The following is a 14,667-nucleotide window of genomic DNA, read 5'->3' as shown; positions in this document are numbered from 1 at the left end:
TAGCCTATAGACTCATCATTCTCCATTTTGTAGTTAATATCGGAGCAAAGAAATATTTCTGTACAGGCTAGGCAGCGTGAGAAAATTATTTTTTGTTTGTTTACATTTAACTAAAATAAAGCCTATAGGTACCTGTTTTAATTCCATTACTTCCCTGTCCTTTTGAGTCACAACCTGGTAAAGATTTAAAAATAACTTCAGATGGTCACATGTGTTTTATGGTCAATTTATCATTATAATATCTCCCCGTCAATCTATCAAACTCATCCCAGTGTTTTAGCTGAAGAGTGTGATAGTAATTTATCTCAATATAAGATAACTGTGTATCGGAAACCAGGAGGAAGTTACTGATGAGGGAATAAGCACTGAACTCAAAATAGCTCAAAAGAGGACCAAAGGAAATACTCGTTTTCCAAGGAAGTGATGCCTTTCCTGGGCTTGCATGATCACAGGACCCGTTCTCCACAGCAAGAGGCCCTGCAGGCAACTAGCACAGCATCACGTTAAAGAAAACCCCAATTCCTACCATCACATAAGTGCGTATAGAGCTCCTTGGCGGCCTCCACCCCCCTGGGGCTCTGGCGTGGAGCCTTCGCATCCTCAGAGGCAGCCGCCGAGTCTCTCTGCAGCACCGAGAAGCAGCTCTGGAGGAGCTGCAAAAGCAGGGTTTGGGCACAGATGCATTCTTCTCTTGGACTACAGAAAGATAAAAAACATCAGAGAGCAAAAAGGCAAGTTGCTTTTACCCTCCAAAGCCAAACAGTCCACGAAGGACTCTCCTCTAGGCATCATGCTCGGTGAAAAGAATGCCAGCCCAGAGGAATAAAGGTGGAATGGAAAGAACATCGTATTAGGCAGAGTCTGCAAATGCAGACCCCACCTGACTCTGCCCATGGTGGGGCAAGGAGACGCATTTCTGATCCAGTTCCCTCACTGTAAAATGAGGGTGCTGCTATGATATTGACCTGCTCATCCCACAAGGTTGTAATGATAATCAAGTGAAAAAATGTTTGTGAAAATACTGCCCAAACAAAGTGGTTTACAGAAATGGGCAATTTCTATAGAATATTACTTTTTTGTTATTTCTATATCTAGGTGTTATTTTCCACAATAGCCAAATCTTTCCAATCAGAATAAACTAGTCGGAAGCAAAAAAACTTAGGGAAAAAATTGTCCATTTAGAATAGGAAAACTCGGTGTCTTCAGTTGTATTTTTATGGTTATCACCGTATAACAAATTCTGACTTACTTTTGCTTTAATTTACTGTAAAAATTCCAGAAGATCTGCAAATCAAGACCCGTGAAGTCCAGGAAAGATTTATATTTTAAGCCACTTTCTTTCTGCTGCACCTAGAAAATTATAAAGACAAAAAAGTAAAATAAAATTTAAAATGAATTTAGAGAAATATCATACTGGCTCATTTACTTCTCGTTGAGGGATGAGGTGGCCACAAGGGTAAAATTCCCATATAATGGATGCTTACTCTTTACTACTAAAAAGTCTGTGAACAACTATTATTGGTGTGAAACTTTCAAAATATGTATGTGTGTGTATGTGGTGTATATATGTACAGATAAAAATATGTATACACATCTCACACACACACATGAAGGCTCCCTGACTTTATCAATGCCACACCCGAAACATAAGTGAATTTTCATTGGATGCTGCTGCTGCTCAGGACCACATTACAGTATGCTTTGACCCTTCCTTGAATGTAGGCTAAAAGACCAATTCTGCTGTAAATGCTCCTGCTATTGCTCAGCATCTCCCTCTCATTTGCTGCTTCCTACTGTGATGAGAGAGCTTGAATAACAAAGACCAAACCGACCACCTATTCGTTGAGTTACCAGCCTCTGACGGTGCCCTGAAGCAGAATAAAGGTCCAGAGTAGACCCTTGTGCACCACACGAGGGGCTGTCACTGAATTCCTGAGCTGAACCATGTTCTCTGTGGTGATGGCTATAAGAATCTTCCTTTGAGTGAGTTGTCACTGTGTTTTTATTAGTGATCATAGAAGTCAGTACCAAAAACACAAACGATTTCAAATTCTGGCATTATTCTGGTACTTTCAGTAAACGAACAGAACCCACCTATACCTCAGGAAGACATAAATCCATAAACTTGCTTCAGCTCCCCAGTCTACCAGTTAACCATAGCTGGGGATGGATCTTTCAGCTCTGTCTATATGTCTAGTCTAGGAAGCCTCACCGTGATGGTCACATGCCACTTAGTCTTTCATTGACTGATGCCCTCTATGCCCAACACCTCACTCCCCTTGGCCTTCCAACGTCATCACAGCATGGTGTCTGCCATACTCATTGATACTGCATGGCTCCAGCAGGGCCAGGTTCCACTGGCTGGTGTTCATTTCCCTGAACACTGTCATTTACTTTCACAAAGGATGAGCACTAACAACTGAGGAAACACTACCAGATCATGGGCAAGCTGCTGGATGAACTGAAGGGTCCTAAGGAGCAGTGTGGCCCCACAGACACTCTCCTCCACGTCCTTTCTGCAGCGAGCACAGATGATGCTCTGTTCTGCTTCTGCTCTCGCAGGCCGGAGGTACCCACTGATGCTCAAGCCTTGTACTCCCAAGCGCTCTGCCGACTCCTGGCGGGTGCAGAGGAACTTCACCATCAGGTACTAAAGAGAACGAGAGAGATTGAAGTTGAAGGACTCAGAAGCCCTGGATACTGATGAACGGGAGGTGATAGCCTTTCCTAGAAGGCTCCTCAGGACTTTAACAAGTATGCCTAGCACTGGGGACACATATAAGTCCAGTATCTATAACAAACAGAAAAAAGCACAAATGCTGAATGAAGTCCGGTTTTGGGAAAGATCACAAGAGAAACAACATTACTCTCTCTTCAAGGCAAAAATGGGATTAAGACAGGGTGAATAAGGGAAGTCTTTTTGCTCTGTGGCACAGTCATTTTGAATAGAAATCAGATATATGGCAAAAATAGTCCATGAATGCCACGAGGAAGTATCTCAAAGCCCTCAGTTGACATATGCAACCCATGTGCTGGGAGCCTAGGACAGAGCCCTATCTGCTTAAAGCTAAAGCCATTTTCAAAACTCAATTTCCATGCAAACTCTCTGCTTCTTAACAGTGAAAGCTCCTTGGTCAAGGACCTTTCAGAATCCACTCCTCAACTGTATAAATATTTACTGAGCATCTACTATGTGTAAACCCCAAAGGTAGTTCTTATTTCTCTGTTGAAGCTTTTTACTAAGATTTATACTAGAGGTTAAAAAAACTAAATAGCCAGATAAGTTCACAGCTATGGAAACACATCTCCTGCATTTATGCCTGTGTACTTGCCGTTCTCTCAGCCTGAGAAGCCCTTCTCCGCACATCTTAGCCAGGCTAAAGATGATGGCTTAATCAACTTTCTACTTGGCATCACACCACCTTTCCTGGGAAGCCTTCCTTAGTGAACTCCAGGCTAGAGTAGGTACTTTTCTTCTGGGTTGCAATAGCCCCCTATATATCCATTTATCACAGCCCACACCAGTGCCATATACATCTGCGTCTCCCACTAGACTATAAACTCCTAGAGGGTCATGCTCATCTCTGATTCACCTCGAGGGTTCCAGTGTTGGCACAGGCTGGTATACAATAACCACTTGATAAATACTTACAGAATAAAAGGAGGGGGGTCTGGCCAGTGTGGCTCAGTGGTTGAGCATCAACCCATGAACCTGGAGGTCATGGCTAGATTCCCGGTTGCGGGCTCGATCCCCAGGAGGGGGAGTGCAGGAGGCAGCCAATAGATGATTCCCTCTCATCACTGATGTTTCTATCTCTCTCCCTCTCCCCTTCCTCTCTCTGAAATCAATAAACACATATTAAAAAAAAATAAAAGGAGGGAGTGGGTCCACACATGAAGGCCACGCTCAATAATGCTCACTTTGGCAACTCTGCACTGCTGCAGCTTGACCTCTGCTTCATCCCACTCTTCTTCCAGCTCAAACCAGCCAATAGGATCATCCTCTCCAAGGTCATCAGACGAGCAACTGATCCTGAAAACACAGGGTAATCACAAGCATATTCCCATTCCTAAACCTCTCAAGGGCTCAATGAAGAAGGTACCATCTAAGTGGCATTTAATTTGTATATATGGCCTGTCAATTAACATAAGAGGTAGTTTGTGGTAATTTCCTCCCATTTCTCAGCCTCCTCTCTTGTGAAATGGGATTAGTCCCAAATATAATCTGAGAACTAAAGAGAAAGTTTGCTTCTCTAGAAAAATGGTTTATCTGAAGAATGAGACACGAAGTCAAGGCATCTTAGATGAACTACTCAGGAGTAAGGTACAATGCACCAGCTGGCGTGTGTTTCTGTAAAGATCCAAAGGGGAGGCAGGTTTAGTTTTGTTTCCTTGGCTAATGTATATGTGACCAGCCTGAGGTTTGGGCAATTTGCAACAACTGAAGGGTAAAAGCTGGGCACCTTTCAGATCCTGGAGCTTGAGAATCAGAAAACGTCAGCCTTCGGAAGCCTCAGCATTTTTTCCTATCCCTTAAAGTCCTTCCAGGAAAGCAGGTCAGCCTGGAGGCTGAAGAAGCACAACTGTGTGACACTTCTTTTTTAAAAGCAGACACTTGAATGATACTCCTTTTCAGGAATTAAATATCTAAGACAGAGGAAAGGCAGTCTTTTCAACTTATAGTCCTAACTAGACGATTTAGTCTGTGATGTAGCTGATAAGCTAGCATCACATGAGTATTCCGTATGGATAAGAGAAGCAAATGCAGGGGTTTATAGTAAGAGGAAAAAGACAAAGGACCCAGAGTAGGTTCTGTAACAGAGAGAGAAAATGTTCTCTTCTTAACATAAGTCCTTTTTAACATAAACCTTTCACAATACAGTTAACTCTAAAACCAACGGGACAGGCTGGTACTCTGTCTTAGCTCAAAATCCTGTCAGTGAGCTTCATCAATATTATGTGTTTGAGGACTTTAAAATTTACTCTTTGGGAGACATCCAGGAAATCTTTGAGATACAGAGAGCTGGTAGGGTGTCAACGGGCAGAGAGAGGCAACCTTGTTCATGACGCCACACAGCAGGCAGGGTGCGGAAAAGCAAGCTGAGTATTAGCAGTTAGTTGTGCACAGCAACCAAACAGCTAGTCCTGGAGCGTGCTGACTGACCATTAGTCTGGACAGAGGGACAGGAAAAAAAGGCAAAAAGATAGATGCATGTACATTAACGTTTTGACTTCCAAACTAGAAAGGCACTGATAATATGTAGGCCAACCAAATCAGGATTCCAGAGTAGTTCAGGTTGAAACCAGAAGTAAAATCAGCAAGGGAGTAGCCAATAGACCTACATTGAGGTTAAAAAAAAAAAAGTCATCCTGTATAAGAAGTGAAAGCTCTCGTTTGAAAGCAGGGTAAAGGAAAAAGACCTATTTTAATACGTCCCAAGAGTGGAATATAGCTGCTTAAAAACAACTGTAATCTCTAATTACTATTTTAAAAGAAAGGCATCTTTTTAAGAAAGAGACATATAGGGAGATTTTAGGAGTGAGGGAGATTTGGTCATTTTCATTAAGAGAACTGAATTAAGATCAGAGTTGAAATTACAAAAGTAGATTTCAACTGAACATATTCTAATTACTGTAGTAAATTCTCTATCATTAAGAGTATTCTAGAGACCATTTGTTAGGGATGCCACCAAACGAAATACCACACAGAGAGGGAGTTTTTCCAGATCCTTGCTACTCAAAGTGTGGTCTATGGATGGGGAGCATCAGAGTCACCTGGGAGCTTGTTAGAAATGAAAAGTCTCAGGCTCCACCAAGAACTGTGGAATCAGAGTCCACATTTTAACACAATCCTTGGTGACTCCTCTGTACATTAGAGCTTAGTGTACAGTACTGGGTGACAGTTAAAGCCTTCTGTTAACTCCAGCACCCCATTACCTGTGATATACAGTAGCAAAAACAGCAAGCCTAGGGTTCAGCTGCATGAATTTTAATGTGCTACTAGTAACAATGACCTCACTGCCCAATGACTTCAGCAGTTAAATCCAACAGGTCCACTCCTAGACTTTATCTTAGTGGTTCCTGGGTAACATTGCCCCCTCCCTACTTCTTTCAACTTGGCTTCATGATGATACATGTCTAACTTTCCTGCCGCTTTTCTGGATGTTTTTCTCAGTCTCCTTCTCTCTGTTGACCCTTAAATGCTGGTTCCTCTCAGCATGTTGACCTAAGGTGGCTTCTCTTCCCAGCCCACACACTCTTCCAGAATGATCTCTTTTAATTCATTTTAAATAATCATTTAAATGTCTCTCATATCTGTACTTTCAGCACAAATGTCTCTTTCAGGCTCCTAACCTATTTATCCAACTAGCTATATGAATTTCTCAAAGGCTTTCCAGAACCTCAAGTTCCAAAGGACCAAAAGGAAGCCCACCATCTTCCCCACAAACCTATTTTCCCTAAGGTAGTTTCTATTTCATAGACAGACACTTCCAATGTTCCCATCTTCCCAAGTCAAGACCCCAGGACTCATTGACACCTAAGCTTTCTTCCCTCTTCTGCTCTACATTTGGTAACTCAGCAGGTTGCTTCTACCTTCTAGTTGTTTCTTAAATCAGTCCACGTCTCTCCCATCACTGCTCTTGCTTCTCTAGTTGAGATCGCCCACACCTCTTGGCCTTCTAGGTGACAGTGACAGCCTCCTCCATTTCATCCTGCCTCCATGCTTGCTCTCCCCCAGTCCATGCTATACACAGCATGATCCAGAGCAGGGCTTCTAAAACACACACCTGATCTAGTTCTTCTTAGAATTCCTCAACAACACACTCCACCCACTCCTTGCCCCACCCCTCCCATTGCTTTAATAATAAAGTCCAAATCCTGAAAACAGAGACAAAAAGACTTTTAATGACCTGGCCTCTTCCTAGCTCTCCAGCTTCATCTCTCACCATTCTCCACCTCACAGTACACCTCAGCAATATGGGGCCTGTGAGTCCTTGAATATGCCATAGTTCACTTCTGGGTTCTCAAATCTACTCTTCTCTTTGCTCAGGACGTCCTCCTTCCACTTCTTCAAGTGGCTAATTAACTCTAACTCACCTTTTAGTTTTTACCATAAACAACACTTCCTCCAGGAAGCCTACCCTGACCAGGTACTCTACCATGTGCTCCCAGAACACCCTACGTAGTATTCATAACACTGTGATACTATCAGTTTTATCCTCAGGTTCCGAGCTAAAAAGGAAGCTCCTTAGAGCAGCGACTACCAATCTGCTCATTACGGTATCTTCAGTGCCTAGCACATAGTAGGTGCTTAATAAATATCTTCAATAAAAGCATGAGTGGAAGGAGGGAGGTTGGGGTATGAGTAAATTCCCCAGTGGCTAGGTAAGGCTGAAGACCTCAGGTTGCCCACGATTCAGGTGTGTATCATTACCCAGCCATCTTGAAAATGCGTGTGCTTGGTCACAGAAGGGACCGAGTAAGAAGAGTCTGTGAACAAATTAAAACACACATCTTCACGTATGCTGTTAGAAGCAATGAATGTTCATGGCAACTGAGGGTGGGTTAGTGGCACCTTTTCTATAAAGACACAAAAGTGTATTTCACCAATAAGAGAATGTGTACAATCTTATTAACTACAAAGATTTTTATTCTGTTCTTTACCTGCTTTTCACAAATTGCTTGAATTCCTTAAGCTTCCACTTGTCATATTTTTCAAACCTCTTGAAGTGTTCTTCTGCATGAAATCTCTCAGAAGATGAGTTGTAGGCAAACACCAACCCACACTGGGCACCAATGCCGCCACGTCGAACCTGGAAACAGAGATCTAGATAAATACAGCAGGGGGCAAAGTTCTGTGGCTGTTTTGTTTCCAAGTAATATGGTTAAATGCAAATAACTTAAAGCTAATCAAACCAACGAAATGATCTTTCAAATACATTCAGTCCTGGGAGATCCAAGATGGTGGCAAAGTAGGTAAAAGTTATCTCCTCCCAGAAACAAATTGGAATCGCAACTAAACTTATAGAACAATGGACCTGAGTAACCAACTAAAGACTAACTGCACAGAACCTTTATAACTAAGGACATACAGAAGAAGCTACATTGTGACTGGTAGGAAGGGCAGAGACTCAAAAAGGATGGCCTGGACACACACGTGGCGACTGAGAATCCAGAGGGATATCTCAGCTGCAAAGATCTCCCCTGAGAAGGGGTCTCCACCCCATACTGGGGTCCCCAGCCCAGAGCACCAGAGCCAAGAAGAGGAGCTCCATAACATCTAGCTATGAAAATTAGCAGGAATTTCACCCATCAGGGAGAGACAGGAGTCTGCTAGAAACCCAGGAGCCCTCTTAAGGGCCAACACACAAAATCTCGGCCACTCACCCTGGGCTCCAGTGAAGGGACAACAGCTCAGAGCAAATTGGAGTCATTCAGGGAGAGATTGGGTTGCGCAGCCCTTGGGGAGAGGGCCAGAGGGAGAGCCGCCACTGTGCCCGCGCTTAGTCCTTCCACACCACCCACAGATGCCATCTTTCCTGGCCCACTCACAGATGCCATCTTTCCTGGTCGAGCTCTCCCCTCCATAGGGTGTTGGTCTGGGGAGATCCACTGGCCCCACCCTCCCAATTCCCTGTGGTCCTGCCCTGACAAGCTCACACCCTGCCAAGGAATCAGCCAGCTGTGGGCAGCCTGGGCCCACTGAACTCTTGCTTGGAAGGCTATCAAGGAGGTCCGGGAAGACTCAGGATGTCGGAGATGCACAGGGAGAGACTGAATCATGTGGCCCTGGGGCAAAAGCCATTCCTCCCCTCCCCCCAGCATGAACACTGCGCCCCCCCCCCCCCCCCCCGTGGGAGATCCACTAGCCCCAACCTCCTAACTCCCTATGGCCCCCACCCTGCCAAGATCTTGCCCTGCTGAGGAATTAGCTAGCTGCAGGCAGCCTGGGCCTGCCACAGTCTTTCAGGGGGTTCTAGGGTGAAGGCCATTTTCCCCCACAACCCTAACCCAGCACCACACTGTTCCTATGAAGAGCCCTCCGTCCACATGGTCAAATCTTAATCTCTTTTAGCTTGATGAACTCTACTGGCCCCACCCTGATGCCTCCCAGAGACCCTGCCTCACTGCAAAGGTCCATAGCCCCCAGCAGGTAGTGGTTGCCTTTTGCGGAATGGCCACATACACAGCGCTGGTGCCAAGTTTGAATCTGTATCAACCCAGTCAACACTTGCCTCTACCTGGGGACTTGAACCTGCCTCACAGAACTTGCATACCACCAGAGGTTCTTCCAGTGGCTGAGCCTAGACAGGCAGCTGGCAGGTGGAAACCAGATCTCAGGGTGCTTTGGGCTTTGCTGACCTGCCCCAGGCTCCGGACTGGTGGAAGCTGGCCTCAGTATGTAGCTAGTAGCTAGGCCTCCCTCCCCAGGCCCAGTAGAGGCAGCCACCAACCATAGATCCTTTAGTAGCTCCTAATCAGTAGCTCAGGGTCGGTCATAGATAGTACCTGACATTGACCTGTATAGGAGTCCCTCCCAAGAGGCCCCAGAACCAATAAACCCAGTGGGAGGCTTCAGACCACATCAGAGCATGACTTGATTAGTTCCACAAGTGGCACACCCAAAAGGAGATCTCAGCAGACACCAGACCTTGCTGGGACAAATTCCACTTCATCGTGTCAGCCCCCACACAGCAGTTCATACACTGTGGTTGGGGTCAATCCGCATAGTCAACCAGCCTGAGGGTCAACCCCACCCACAGATGGACCAACAGCAATCAAGACTCAACTACAACAGGAGGGCTCACAAAATCCACACAAGGGACATTCCTAGAGCACCTAGCTCAGGTGATCAAGGAGACTGCACCACTGAGCCTCACAGGACACCTACTACATAAGGCCACCCTACTAAGACTGGGAGATATAACAGATCTACCTAGTACACAGAAACAAATATAGAGAGGCAGCCAAAATGGGGAGACAAAGAAATATGCTCCAAATGAAAGAACAAGAGAAATCAAATACATTAAGTCCTGGAAAAGTTAGAAAGCTGCATCCTAAGAAATGACTCCTTACCTTTCTCGATCCTTATATTCATATCATTCACAGACTTAACAATCTATTCACCTCTATGTCCCTGCTCTCTGCTACAGATCTGACTCAAAAAAGTCATTAAATGTTCAATGAAAAACCGGTGACATGGCCTGGCCAGGTGTGGATCAGCAGTTGAGCACTGATCTGGGATCCAGGAGATCATGGTTCGATTCCTGGTCACGGAACATGTCCAGGTTGCAGGCTTGATCCCCTATTGGGGGCATGCAGGAGGCAGCAGATCAATGACTCTCTCATCATTGATGTTTCTATTTCTCTCACTCCTTCTCCCTTCCTCTCTCTGAAATCAATAAAGACATATTTAAAGAAAAAAAAAAAAAAAAGCCAGTGACACAGACCTCTGAACTGTAGTCCTATTTTTAAAAACAGTAGTAACATTGCTTAAAGAAAGTAGCATGAGAGTTACCATAATTCTGATCTGTGTAACTTGGAAGGCAGATTCAGTTGCTGTAGAAAAAATAGTACTTGCTCTGGTTTTTCCAGTCTCTGTGAGAAAACCTGCAAAAACAAAAAACTAAAGTTAGGATAGCTGACTCATTTGTCATAACTCTAACTAAGATAAAAAACAACAACAACAAAAACTATATCCTTTGATGCAGGGAGTAAGTAGTTCATCTTGGAATTTCATGGAAACTAGGAAAAGATTTCCCTCAGGATAGATTCAACCCCACTGAGAAACTCCTAGTTATCAGAAAACTGGCCAGGCACAACTTCTTCAGGGTACAATTGGTTCAACCGTATCAGCAGCCCTCCCCTGAGTTTGTACAGAAATAAAAAAATTTATAAAAATTGTGACTTCAATTCAAAGAGATGAAAGACTGGATAATCAATCATCTCTCTGAGCCATTCTTAAAACCATGACTGATGTTTGACTGGGGAGACAAAGGCAAACAGGCTCAGAGGCTGAAGAGGGATTAGAGAGCTTCTAGAATACTCTGTTAGGAAAGGTTGTAAAAGACTTTAAAATGGAAAAAAAAGATTTCTAGGTGTTCTGTGTAGCATTTGTGCTATCTCCATCTTTCACTGTCTCCAGGCTATTTTACAACTCTAAATTGTAGACTAATGACAGCAACACAAATGATTCCTGTCCCCAAAAATAAAACTTGTGTTCTATGGAAATGCAGCTGATTCTTCCTTTAGCATACTGGCCAATTTTGTATGTATTGGTAGATTCCTGTCAGCATTCCTATTGGTCTACTATGAATTCTCCTTTGAACTGTTTTAACATCTTACTGGATAGCTCACTAATTAATGACACAATTTTATATTTGTATGAGATCACAGTTTACTTTTTGTTGTTAATTACCCTTTAATAATTCACAAAATTGTCTGCTGCTAGACCCAAGGCTGCCTTTCTCTTTCAAACCTCTCTAAACGTATCTGCTTAAGTCAGCACTATCCAACCATTCTTCCTGGGACCATGAATTGCTCTCAACCATTCTGCCTTGCCAAGATGAAAAGAATAAAACCTGTTTCATGCTTCTTATTTCATTACATTGAGTTTAATAAAACAAAAATTTGTGAAGTTGAATCTCCATAAGACAGTATGCAAAATCGGTCACCAACACCAAGAAAATTAAATCCAAAGGAACCTTTACTAATTCACAGGGAAGCTATTATATGATCTAGTTGTATCAAATAGTAATTCTACAGCCAATTTTAAGAAACCATATAGCCAGAAAATCACACAAATGCCACTAAACAATAATACTAAAAACGACATCAATTATTGAACTATCACTTTCCCAGGGGTCTGGATGCCTCTATCTTATGAAATCTATTGTGAAGGCTGAAATACTGCCTAGAAATTAACTGATTAGTCAGCACTTTTAATTAGTCTCAAGGTAGCCGAAGCAATTCTTTAAGTCAAAAGAATCAGACTCTTTTTAAATAATATTGCCACCAAATACATATTTAAGCACTTTTAAGGCCAAAATAAATAAATACATACATAAATATATAAATAAATAAAGCTTAAAAAGTAAATAAGTAAAACCTTTGTGCCTCCCTTTCTTGGTAAAAAGACAGCTCACTTGTCTAATTGTGATATATATTTTTAAATATATTTTTATTGACTTCAGAGAGAGGAAAGGAGAGGGAGAGAGAGATAGAAACATCAATGATGAGAGAGTCATTGATCAGCTGCCTTCTGCACACCCCCGACTGGGATCAAGCTGGGCATGTGTCCTGACCGGGAATCGAACAATGATCTCCTGGATCACAGATTGATGCTCAACAGCTGAGCAATGCCAGCGGGGCTAATTGTGATACTTTAAAGCTACATTTGTTTTGACACCATGCCCCCGTGCCCAATTTATTCTCTTAAAATGCCGGGGGGGGGGGGGGGAATAACCAATCACAGATTTAGAATGTAATCAATTTACCCCTTCAGCTATATTGGTAGCACCCTGCACTCCTTTAGAATATCAGACCAGTGGCCCTGGCTCACAAGAAAGTCAGCCCTCCCGAGTGTCAACGTTCGGGTTCCCTGGCACTCTGTGCAGCAAGTGACACTTGCCTAGACCTGTTACTTCCTGCAGTTGGGGAACTGCAGTGTACCAGTGAAAAGAGCTTTTCCCCCTCTAAGGGGAAGGAAAAAATCACTCCTCAAAACCCAACGGTTCTGGTTGTGAGAACTTTATTCTGTCCCACCTATGACCTCAGGCTCAGTTTTTATAGCGAAGCAAGAGAGACCAAAACCTACCCTGAATTACAAGACACAGACAGTGATGGCTGTGGAGAGAGTGGCCAGGAGAAACTGAATCTCCTCCCAATATCCATTCACATCCCATACATACAACAAAAATAACAAATCCACAAACTACTACTAGTTCACAAAATCCATCCATCTCAAGGAGGAGAGGTAGGAGGGTAAGACACAGGGAGAATAACAAAGTATTCAAATCAGGCCAGGCACAGAGCTGTCAAATGGTTCTAATAGCTACAGAAAAACTGTGATCCTTTCAGACTTAGAATAGTGTTAAAAATACACTCATTTTTAAGACAATGAGAACACTTTGTATGATATTATAATGATGGATATATGTCATTATAGATTTGTTCAAACCCACAGAATGTACATCTGGAGTGAACCCCATGGACTTTGGGTCATTATGATGTGTCAATAGATGGTCATCCTTGGTTTTAAAAAAAAGTACCATTCTGGTGAGTGATGTGGGTAACTGGGGAGACGATGCATGTGTGGGGGCAGATGGCATATGGGAAATCTTTATACCTTCCTCCAATTTTGTTGTAAACCTAAAACTGCTCTAATAAAATCCTTAAAAAAAAAACAGATGGAGACGTGATTTGAAATGGTTATAAAAGTAAAAAAAGATAAAAGAAGAGGATTTTTAGTGGATGATGATGACAGTATAAAAAAATCCATATTGCCCTGGCTGGTGTGGCTCAGTTGATTGGAGCATCATCCCGTACAACAGGAGGTGGCGGGTTCGATTCTCACTCAGGGCACATACCCAGGTTTAGGCTGTGTGCAGGAGGCAACCGATCAGTTTCTCTCTCATATCAATGTTTCTCTCTCTCTCTCTCCCTTCCTCTCTCTGAGATTAAAAAAAATCCATATACTGGTTTCATGTTCAAGAGACAAAATATACAGAAAGTCTCTGGCAGAGTGGTCTTGCCTTTACCGGATGGGGGAGGAGGAAAGAGAAAAGAGCTGCCCCGGCCTCCTCCCAACCCTACTCTGGATGCAGGTGACTCAGCAGCCTGCCTTCAGTATGGCAGGAAATGTACGCAGTGAAGAAAATGTCTTTGCAGAAGCTGAGCTGCTCAGGAAGGGCTTCAGGAAGACTGTCTACTGCAAGAGTCTGTTGCTTAAGAAGACTACCAAGTAGAGGAGGTGCAACGGGGAAAAGCACGTTTTCCCAGAGGTCTCTGCCTCACTGGTACTAAGAATGAATACAGGAAACAGGACAGAGAAGAGGGGACCACTGAGAATGCAGGAGGTCTGTGTTGCTGTAAGGAAAGACAAGGGAAAACCAAATTCAAAGCAGTGAGGCCAGTTCCTTTCAATGTTTGATAATTGCTGGAACATTCCACTTTCTTTACTGAATTGGCAATAGTCAAAACAGAAAAGTGAATATAAAGGGGACATATGCAGGAGACTAACCGGCTGGCCAACAAGATGGATGAGGCAGAGACTCAGAAACACTCTGGATGGGGAAAAGAGCCTAGTGCGACGTTGAAGAGTGCATCAGTGGTTACCATGTTGACACCAGGGAAGGAGTGGGGCTTGCTTCCACACATATCAAATGCCAGATTGGCCATATTGAAAAATACCCTTCTTCTTAAATTATGTTTTCAGCTCTATAGTGCTACTGATCCAATGAGTTTCTTAAACTTTCAGATAACATAATAGAAAGACAATCTGAACTTTCAAAAGGTAACTTTGTATATTCCAAGAGGAAGAGTCCTTGCTTTTCAAAACCGAAGGCTCTCAGTACTTTGGTTACAGATGATTGACACCTAGCAGATTACAACACTGTAAGAAAGAAGCCACACAAATGGTTTAGGGACCACTGCCAACTAAAGGAT

At 43.3% G+C, this 14,667-nt stretch overlaps 1 protein-coding gene and 1 pseudogene across 2 annotated transcripts in view; both read right to left on the bottom strand.

The window, feature by feature from the left end:
* Positions 1-14,667, bottom strand: part of ZZEF1 (zinc finger ZZ-type and EF-hand domain containing 1) — a 99,979-nt gene that overhangs the window by 57,641 nt on the left and 27,671 nt on the right. For both annotated transcript variants that reach the window (XM_087825944.1, XM_087825943.1), the window contains 6 exons: positions 10,520-10,611; positions 7,666-7,814; positions 3,922-4,033; positions 2,435-2,650; positions 1,250-1,350; positions 527-696 (listed from right to left, as the gene is read on the bottom strand). In XM_087825944.1, the coding sequence (XP_087682070.1) occupies positions 527-696; positions 1,250-1,350; positions 2,435-2,650; positions 3,922-4,033; positions 7,666-7,814; positions 10,520-10,611 (840 nt within the window). The remainder of the gene's footprint in view (positions 1-526; positions 697-1,249; positions 1,351-2,434; positions 2,651-3,921; positions 4,034-7,665; positions 7,815-10,519; positions 10,612-14,667) is intronic.
* Positions 13,808-14,663, bottom strand: LOC107528035 (etoposide-induced protein 2.4 homolog pseudogene; annotated as a pseudogene).

This window comes from Miniopterus natalensis, chromosome 17, assembly GCF_054644295.1.
Source record: "Miniopterus natalensis isolate mMinNat1 chromosome 17, mMinNat1.hap1, whole genome shotgun sequence".
Classification (NCBI taxonomy): domain Eukaryota; kingdom Metazoa; phylum Chordata; class Mammalia; order Chiroptera; family Miniopteridae; genus Miniopterus; species Miniopterus natalensis.
This window is presented reverse-complemented; position numbering and strand designations above follow the sequence as displayed.